The sequence below is a fragment of the Heterodontus francisci genome, chromosome 1 (genome assembly GCF_036365525.1).
Source record: "Heterodontus francisci isolate sHetFra1 chromosome 1, sHetFra1.hap1, whole genome shotgun sequence".
NCBI lineage: Eukaryota > Metazoa > Chordata > Chondrichthyes > Heterodontiformes > Heterodontidae > Heterodontus > Heterodontus francisci.
The window spans coordinates 73523268-73533377 of NC_090371.1; the positions used below are offsets into that span (position 1 = coordinate 73523268).

The 10110-nt window shown below is 40.9% G+C and overlaps 1 protein-coding gene across 1 annotated transcript in view; it reads left to right on the forward strand.

Annotated features, from left to right (window-relative positions):
• Positions 1-6387, forward strand: part of ube2r2 (ubiquitin-conjugating enzyme E2R 2) — a 161742-nt gene extending 155355 nt beyond the window's left edge. The window contains exons 3-5 of the mRNA XM_068014299.1: positions 306-403; positions 2491-2625; positions 5897-6387. Coding sequence (XP_067870400.1) covers positions 306-403; positions 2491-2625; positions 5897-6113 — 450 coding nt within the window. The 3' untranslated portion in view covers positions 6114-6387. The remainder of the gene's footprint in view (positions 1-305; positions 404-2490; positions 2626-5896) is intronic.
• The last annotated feature ends 3723 nt before the right edge of the window (positions 6388-10110 follow it).

The window sequence follows — 10110 nt, forward strand, 5'->3', positions numbered from 1 at the left end:
TGAAATCGCCGGTCAGTTTCACAACTGACAGATCCTGACATCAGGAACAGCAGTTTCTGAACTTCGGACAGATTAGGAGTTTTTTAAACTGCTGTTCCTGATGTCAGGGTCTGTGAGCTGTGAAACTGCCTTGTGATCTTTTTTCAAAGCCGCTGTGACACTGCGGAATTTCTCATCTCCAGTCACGGAGCCTGGGGAAGATGAGGAACTGCCTGGGTACAGTTAACAGCCGTGGGCCAGATGGGAACCTTCGGCAGGCTGGATCCTGGCCCCGGGCCGTGTGTTGGACAACCCTGTTGTAAAAGATGTACACTTCTGCCAGTGGTGGACCCCGTGCCGATCAGGCGGGCTTCTTTGTCGTAGATGATGCCGAGCTTCTTTTGTTGAGGCTGCACTCATCCAGGCAAGTGGAGAGCATTCCATCACGTTCCTGACTTGTGCCTTGTAAGTGGTGAAGACAGGCTTTGGGGAGTCGGGTGGTGAGCTACTTGCCACGGAATTCCCAGCCGCTGACCTCTTGTCACAGTATTTATATTTCTGGTCAATGGTAACCCCAGGATGTTGATGGTGGGGGATTCAGCAATGGTAATGCTGTTGAATGTCAAGGGGGGATGGTTAGATTCTGTCTTGTTGGAGATGGTCATTGCCTGGCACTTTTGTGGCACGGATGTGACTTGCCACTTATCAGCCCAAGCCTGAATCTTGTCCAGTTCTTCTTGTATGCGAGCGCGGACTGCTTCAGTATCTGAGGAGTTGTGAATGGTACTTAACATTGTACAATCATCTGCGAACTTTCCAGCTTCTGACCTTATGAAGGAGGGAAGGTCATTGATGAAGCAGGTGAGTTTTTCCCCTGATTCCTGTTGACTTGAATTTTGCTCGGGCTCCTTGATGCCACACTAGGTCAGACGCTTCCTTGATGTCGAGAGCAGTTACTCTCACCTCACCTCTTGAATTCAGGTCCTTTGTCCATGTTTGGACCAAAGCTGTAATGAGGTCTGGAGCCGAGTGGCCTTGGCGGAATCCAAACTGAGCAAGAGTAAGCAGGTTACTGATGAGTAAGTGCTGCATGATAGCACATTCAATGTCACCTTCCATCACTTTGCTGATAATTGTGAGTAGACTGATGGAGTGGTAATTGGCCAGATTGGATTTGTCCTGCTTTTTGTGGACAGGTTGTACCTGGGCAGTTTTACAAATCGTCAGGTAAATATGCCAATGTTGTAGCTGTACTGGAAGAGCTTGGCTAGGGACGCGGCTAGTTTGTGAGTACTAAAGCCGCAAAGATTTCAGGGCTGATGGCCTTTGTTGTATCCATGCATTAAATCAAGCCTATTAATTTCTATCTGTGCTGTTAATTCATTTAATTTGTTGCAATGTTATTTGGCCTGTTGGTGTCAGCCCTGGCTGAGTGGTACCTCAATTGCCTCTGAGTCAGAGGTTGTGGGTTCAAGTCTCACTTCAGTGACCTGAAGATAAAATCTAGGCTGGTGCAGTACTGAGGGAGTGCCATCTTTTGGATGAGATGCTGAACTGAAGCCAAGTCTTCCCTCTGAAATGGATGTAAACGGTCCTCTGGAATTATTTGGAATAGCAGGTGTTCCCCCACTGTCCTGACCAATGTTTATCCCTCGACCAACACCTAAAATAGAATTATCTGGTCATTGTTACATTGCCATTTGCGGGACTTTGCTGTGTGTATATTGGCTTCCACGTTTCCTCCATTATAACAGTAATTATGCATCAAAAGTCCTTATTTGGCGATAAAGCACTTTGGGATGTACTGAGGATTTGAAAGGTATTATATAAATGCAAGTCTTTCTTAATTGATTCCACAGATCATGTATAATTTTAATGATTAGACGTTTGGCGCAACTTACTTTCTTGGTAGAGAGTGTAGTTTGTCTTTAAATCTGATCCTAAATCCTTATTTTAAATTTGTGCAAAGTTTATGATATTCAAGTTTTAAAACATAAATATGTTTACATTGGATATTTATATGTTCGCCCTGGGAGAAGTCTTGGTTTTGGCATATTGAATGCAGGACAGGCATTTCTGACAGGCTGTTAGCCCATCTTGTTGCTGATATGAACATCAATTGCAGGCTCCATTGTCTGACCTATCTGCTGTCTTTTAAAGAATGTTGCATGCAACTTTGGGGCAAGGAACCTGGATAAGATGAGAAAAAAGATTTCCAAATAAAAGGCTGAAAATAAATTTCTCCCTGCTTTATAGTTGAGTTTCCAGACTGCATGTGGGACAGCGTAATAATCTGTGCTCACTGCTGATGCATCATTTATCCTGCTATTTTCAGATTTGCATTTTTGTGGTCTTAAAAGGGAGGTAATGTTCTATAAATATTTACGTTAAATATACAAGATGTGCTTAATTTTTTAAATATGTGTCTTTAGAAAGCTTACAAAAGTTAATAAAATTACAAGGAAATTAAGGAAATAATTCAAATGTTTTGTTTTAACCCCAAATTCCCAGGACTATACTATTAAGTGTCATTTCCTTATTGAATGAACCAAACACATTCTCACCAGCAAATGTGGATGCCTCAGTCATGTTCAGAAAATGGAGAGATAGCAAAGGGAAAGACAAAGAATATGCTGAAATCATCAGGTAAGAAATTTTGATACAAATCAATTGTGAAGTCTTAAAATAGAGTTTCTTTCTCCTCTTCTTTCTCAGCTCCACCTCCTTCCTTGCACCGCTGTTCAACTGTGAGCTGGAATTCTTCTCCAAACGGTATAAATTGTTGATAGGTACATGATTGTAACCTATTGAGTCATATGTCATCCTTGTAACTGAATAATAATGAAGACTTGTGCTCCAGAACTAGCCACGCCCCTAGCCAAGCTGTTCCAGTACAGCTACAACACTGGCATCTACCAAGTAATATGGAAAATTGCACAGGTATGTCCTGTGCACAAAAAGTAGGACAAATCAGACCTGGTGACTTACCGCCCTATCAGTCTACTCCTGATCATCAGCAAAGTTATGGAAGGGATCGTTGACAGTGCTATCAAGTGGCAATTGTTCAGCAATAACCTGCTGACCGTTGCTCAGTTTGGGTTCTGCCAGGACCACCCAGCTCCTGACCTCAGGGCAGCCTTGGTCCAAACTTGGACAAAAGAGCTGAACTCCCGAGGTGAGGTGAGGGTGACTGTCCTTGACATCGAGACAGCATTTGACCGAGTATGGCATCAAGGACCCCTGGCAAAACTGGAGTCAATGGGAATCGGGGAAAACTGTCCACTGGTTGGAGTCATACCGAGCAGAAAGGAAGATGGTTGTGGTTTTTGGACATCAATCACCTCAGTCCCAGGACATTACTACAGGTGGTCCTCAGGGTAGTGTCCTAGGCCCAACAATCTTCAGCTGCTTCATCAGTGACCTTCCCTCCACCTATAAGATCAGCGGTGGGGATGTTCGCTGATGATTGTGCAATGCTCAACACCATTCGCGACTCCTCAGATACTGAAACAGCTAAATATAATGTGGTGACCTGATATTAATATTTAACATGATTTTTGTTTCCAGACTGCTTCAAAGCAGGTCTAAATAATAAATAGAGGGTGATTGAGGAACAGCATTTAAGTGAATACAATAGGGTAATACTTACGCGAATATTGCAGCATATGTATTTAATTTTCATTTAAGTCAGTTTTATCAGTTATCGGAGTATCTCGCTTTTTGACTCAAAGCAAGCACACAACTGGATTCCAGTTTTAGGTTGAACTATAAGAATTTCCAAAACCTGTTTAAGGATAAATGTTTTTTGTTATTTGTTTGGGGGATGAGGGCGTCGCTGGCTATGCTACCATTTATTACCCATCCCTAACTGCCCTTGAGAAGGTGGTGGTGAGCTGCCTTCTTGAACTGCGGTAGTCCTTGGGGTGTTGGTACACCAACAGCGCTGTTAGGAAGGGCGTTCCAGGATTTTGACCCAGCGACAGTGAAGGAACCAAGTCACGATGGTACACAAGAAATGGCCCAGCATGAGCAGGTAGCTATCATTTCAAATGTGCCTTTCTACATTAAAATACCTTTCTTCATCTTTAACCTTTTAATTCCCAGGCTTGTCTCCTTCCTAAAGTGTTGTGCCCAGAATTGGACACTTGAGCTCCAGCCAAACCAGTGGTATTTAAGGGTTAACAACATAACTTCCTTGCTATTGTACTCGTTGCCTCAGTTTATAAAGCCCAGAATCCCATGTGATTCTAACAGTATTTTTTTAGCTTGTCGTACAGCCTTCAAAAATTTGTGTATGTGAACCCCCCCCCCCCCCCCCAGGTCTCTCTGCACTCCGTTTAAAATTGTATCATTTAGTTTATATTGCCTCTCATTTTTTTCATTCAAATTATATCACTTCACACTTCTCTGCATTGAAGTTAGACTGCCACATATCAGCCTACTTCACCAGTCTGTGTATGTCCTCCTATTTCAGTTTCAATCCTATATAATTCATCTTGTAAACTACCAGGTTTCACATTTTCAGACTCTATATTAATTTGCAATCCATTTTTTATGAAATGTTGTGCTCGTGGACACGGGGATGTTAGTATTTAAGAACAGGACTTTTTTCACCCAGTGTCAGTACAATGCAGCAAGAAGGCAGGGTAAAGTTTCCTTTATTCATCTCCACCAATGTATTTTACTCCTATACCATTTTTAACTTTTCCGGTCCCCAAGCAGTCATTTTCTCTCATGAGAGTGCCAATTTTATGGTAATTTGAGGGGAGTCTTGCACTCTACCTGGGCCCATTCAACTAGATTGAGATAGCCCAATCCTATTCTGGGGTTGCAAAGTACCAAACCAGTAGTGTGAATTCCTGTTGTTTAGTGACTCTGGTTCAGCTTTCAGTCTGGTCTGAAGTCATAGCTGCCACACTTGCAAATGGGGAGGTGCTATTTGCTATCACAGAGCAACAAGGCTTCCCACAGGTAAGAAAATGTACTTATTTGTAATCAAATCCCACTTAGTAAGCTTTTAAATTTACTCCCACATTTTATATTAGAGTATTTGGAATAAAGTATATTTCCCCTTAACCTTTTCAGTAAAGGAGGAGGTTTAAGTACTGAGATGAGAACTGTGAAGTCTTATTTGATGCCTAAAATTACTACATAATGCTTGGAGGGTTGTAGTAATTTTTACAAAAATAATCAAAAAGGCTAATGGAATGTTGTCCCTTCTCTCAAGGCCAGATGGCATACAGAAGTCAGGAATTGTTGCTTCAGTTGCACAAAGCCTTGGTCAAACCTGATCTGAAGTACCTTGTTCAGTTTTGGCCATCGCACTTCAGGAAAGATGTATCAACCTTGGAGGGGGAAAAAGTGCAAATTCACCAGAATACAAGGGGGGCCAAGTGCTGGAAAATGGGATTAGATAGGTGCTTGATGGCTGGCATAGACAGGATGGGCCGACGGGCCTGTTTCTGTGCTGTATGACTCTGACTCTAAACTGTTAACTAATGAGGATAGGTTGCATAAACCTGTTTTGTGTTCTGTTGATAAGGTTGAGGAGTAATCCGATCAAAGTATTTATAATGACAGAAGAATTCACTAGGGTAGATACAGATAAACTATTTCCACTGGTGAAGGAATCCAGAATAAGGGGGCACAATCTTAAAATTAGAGCCAGGCCATTCAGGAGTGAAATCAGGAAGTGGTTCTTCATGTTTTGACAGCACAATCAGTGCTGGTCAGCTAACTGGTAGGTAAGGAGTTTGAGGCGCTGTCAATGAATGAATTGGACATAGCGATATAATGAATTTTGATTTCTACACAGTGAGGTCCTTTCTGTTCTGCAGATCAAAATCGAAATTCTGTGTACAAAACAATTGTATAGATCAATTATTTATTGTTGCTTTCTTACTGTTTTTCTTGTCAGGAAACAAGTGCTGTCAACCAAGGCTGAAGCTGAAAAGGATGGTGTGAAGGTTCCAACCACACTGGCTGAATATTGCATCAAGACCAAAGTGCCTTCCAGTGACAACAGTTCAGACTTGCTTTATGATGATTTATATGATGATGATATAGACGAAGAGGAGGAAGAGGAAGAAGCTGACTGCTATGATGACGAGGACTCTGGAAATGAGGAGTCGTGACACACAGGCCAGAAAGGGAGCAGCACTAACCTAGCAACAGCCCAGCCCAGAACTTGCCACCTGCTGCATCCTGTTGTGTGGGTCTTGAAATGCTCCTTTTTAAATGGACCTTTTAACTCCACAGACTGTCTATGAAATCTCCATGCTATAATCCCACTATATAATGTAACTGGATCTGCTCTTTCTCTTCCAAAAAAAAAATTGTCCACACCAAGTTCTTACTCTTCCTGTCATGGAAGCCTATATAAGCCCAGTAATTTGCTTTTATTGGGGGGGGGGGTGGGGGGGGTGGGTAGAGGGTTCAGTGGGGAAATATGGAGACTTGTAGCACTCAGTAGTAAAATGGACTGCCAAGGTTAAGCTGCTCCTGTCACATAGTGTGCACCTCTTGATATTTTTTCTTAACTATGTGGTGAAATATTCTTTTGGTGGGGTGGGGGGAATCGGGGAGTGTGTAGCCTACTGCTTTTTGATTCTTAAATATGTTAATATCTAGATTTTTCTTTGGCAGTTTTTACAACCCCGGAGTACTCTGCATTCTCCAGCAATTTGCATTTTGAGGTTTTTTGTATTGTAGTTGTAGAAGTTCTATCAGTAGCTGAGCTCGATCAAGTTTTCTCATCTCTTTTTTTTTAATATAAATTGTGATCAAAAGGTCCCTGAATTTGGTTTAAAAATGGTCACACCTAATATTAAAGCTGCATTTGCTAGATCTTAGCTTATTTATTTTTTTGCAATCGCTGGATTTTTCACTTAAACACGTTTACATGATGTAAAGCAATGGTAATAGATCAGAGAATTATATTAGAAATTGGAAACCAATACAATGCACTAAATAACATAGCTCTATTTCCAGCTGAGATTCCTTGAATTTTTCTTTTGTTCTCTTCTGCAATTTATTTCTTTCTTGTAGGAATTAAAAGCATTTTGTGTTGTCTCCTACGCTATAGATTACTTTGTCTTTGCATCTACTAATAAAATGTGAATAAAAATGCTGGTTTTGGTATGAAATATACAAGGTTTTCATTACTTTTCAATATATCTTAAGCTAGCCATTTAATAATGCAATTTTCCATTCAATAAAATTGCTATCAGAAATTGAGTATGTGACATTGAGCAGGTGCAAAATAATTGTCTCAACCTAGCTTCGTGGTGACAAGATTTAAAGAATTCCTTTCCTGTGGGCCTTTGAATTTTTCAATCAGCCGTGATGAAATCATAATGAACTTCAAAGGCCAAACAGAAATATTTTGAAAGATGCGAGGAAATGGAAATTTGATGTGAGCTGTCCAGTGATTCTCTTGAAGGCACCATATTATATGGTATACTGCAGTGCAGACCAAGAAGCTAGATTTGATCACTGGTCTCTGTTGAGTTGCATCATCTTCAGCCATGGTAATAATGCTGTGTTAAAATTAGTCTCAGTCCCCTTGGAGCTAGAGAGGCAATACAAACGTATGAATTAGGAGTAGGCCACTTGGCCCCTCGAACCTTCTCTGCCATTCAATAAGATCATGACCATTCTCATTGCTACTTTGAGTCCACATTCCCACCTACCCCCGATTAACCTTTCACCCCCTTGCTTATCAAGAATCTATCTGCCTCTGCCTTCAAACTATTTAAAGACTCTACTTCCACTGCCTTTTGAGGAAAAGAGTTCCAAAGACTCATGATCCTCAGGGGGAAAAAAAATCTCATCTCTGTCTTAAATGGGCAACCGCTTATTTTTTATGTAACCCCTAGTTCTAGATTCTCCCACAAGGGGAAACATTCTTTCCACATTCACCCTGTCAAGACCCCTCAGTATCTTACATGTTTCAGTCAAGTCGCCTCTTACTCTCCTAAAGTCCAGCGGATACAAGCCTAGCCTGTCCAACCTTTCCTCATAAGACAACCCTCCCATTCCAGGTTTTAGTCAAGTAAACCTTCTCTGAACTGCTTCCAACGCATTTACATCCTCCCTTAATTAAGGAGACCAATACTGTACACAGTACTCCAGATGTGGTCTCACCAATGCCCTGTATAACTGAAGCATAACCTCTTTTGTATTCAATTGCCCTCGCAATAAACAATAACATTCTATTAGCTTTCCTAATTACTTGCTGAAGCTGCATACTAACCTTTCGCGATTCATGCACTGGGACACCTGGATCCCTCTGCATCTCACAGCTCTGCAATCTCTCACCATTTAGATAATAAGCATCTTTATTCTTCCTGCCAAAATGGGCAATTCCACATTTTCCCACATTATACTCCATTCGCTAGATCTTTGCCCATTCACATAACCTACCTATAATCCCTTTGTAGCCTCCTTTTGTCCTTTTCACAACTTATTTTCCTACCTAACTTTGTGTCATCAGCAAATTTAGCAACCGTACCTTTGGTCCCTTCATCCAAATCATTTATATGATTTGTAAAAAGTTGAGGCTCCAACACTGATCCCTGTGGCACTCCCCTCGTTACATCTTGCCAACCAGAAAATGACCCATTTATGCCTACTCTCTGTTTCCTGTTGGTCAGCCAATCTTCTATCCATACCAATATATTACCCCCTACACCATGAGCTTTAATTTTCTGCAATAACCTTTGATGTGGCACCTTATCAAATGGCTTCTTGGAATCTAAATACAGTACATCCACCAGTTTCCCCAGCACATTACTTTTTCAAAGTACTCCAATAAATTGGTCAAACATGATTTCCCTTTCACAAAACTATGTTGACTCTGCCTGATTACCTTGAATTTTTCTAAGAGCCCTGCTATAACGTCTTTAATAATAGCTTCTAACATTTTCCCTAAGACAGATGTTAAGCTAACTGGCCTGTAGTTTCCTGATTTCTGTCTTCCCTTTTGAATAAAGGAGTTCCAATAGCTATTTTCTAATCTAATGGAACCTTCCCCAAATCTAGGGAATTTTGGAAAATTAAAACCAATGCATCAACTATCTCACTGGCCACTTCTTTTAGGACCCTAGGATGAAGTCCATTAGGATCTGAGGATTTGTCAGCCAGCAGCTCCAACAATTTGCTCACTACTACTTCCCTGGTGATTGTAATTTTCTTGAGTTCCTCCCTCCCTTCCATTTCCTGATTCACAGCTGTTTCTGGGATGTTACTTGTATCCTCTATAGATGCAAAGTACCTGTCCATTTCATCTGCTGTCTCCTAATTTTCTTAATTCCCCAGACTCACTTTCTGTAGGTCCAACGCTCACTTTGTTAACTTTTCTTTTAAAAGTATCTATGGAAACTCTTAATATCTGTTTTTATATTTCTAGCTAGCTTTCTCTCGTACTCTAACTTTTCCCTCATCAATCTTTTAGCCATTCTTTGCTGTTCTTTATATTCTGTCCAATCATCTGACCTGCCACCCATCTTTGAGCAATTATATGCTTTTTCTTGTTGGAATGTATCTATTCTGTGTATTCTGAAATATCCCCTTAAATGTCTGCCACTGCATCTCTATTGACTTATCCCTTAACCTAATTTGCCAGTTCACTTTAGCTAGCTCTAATTTCATGCCCTCATAATTGCACTTATTTAAGTTTAAAATACTAGTCTTGGACCCATTCTTCTCTCCCTCAAACAAATGTAAAATTCAACATATTATGATCGCTGCTACCGATGTCATCAATTAATCCTATCTCATTGCACAATACCAGGTGCAATATAGCCTGCTCTCTGGTCAGCTCCAGAACGTGCTGTTCTAAGAAACTATTCTGAAAACATTCTATGAACTCCTCATCTAGGCTACCTTTGCCCATCTGATTTTTCGAGTCTATATGTAGATTAAAATCCCCCATAATTATCACTGTATCTTTCTGACAAGCTCCCATTATTTCTTTCTTTATATTCTGTCTTGTGTGGTTACCATCAGGAGGTCTGTACACTACTCCCACAAGTGACTTCTTGCCTTTATCATTTCTCAGCTCTACCCAAATTGCTTCTACAATCTAGTTTCCTGAAATTAGGTCATCCCTTTTGCATGTGCTAATGCCAT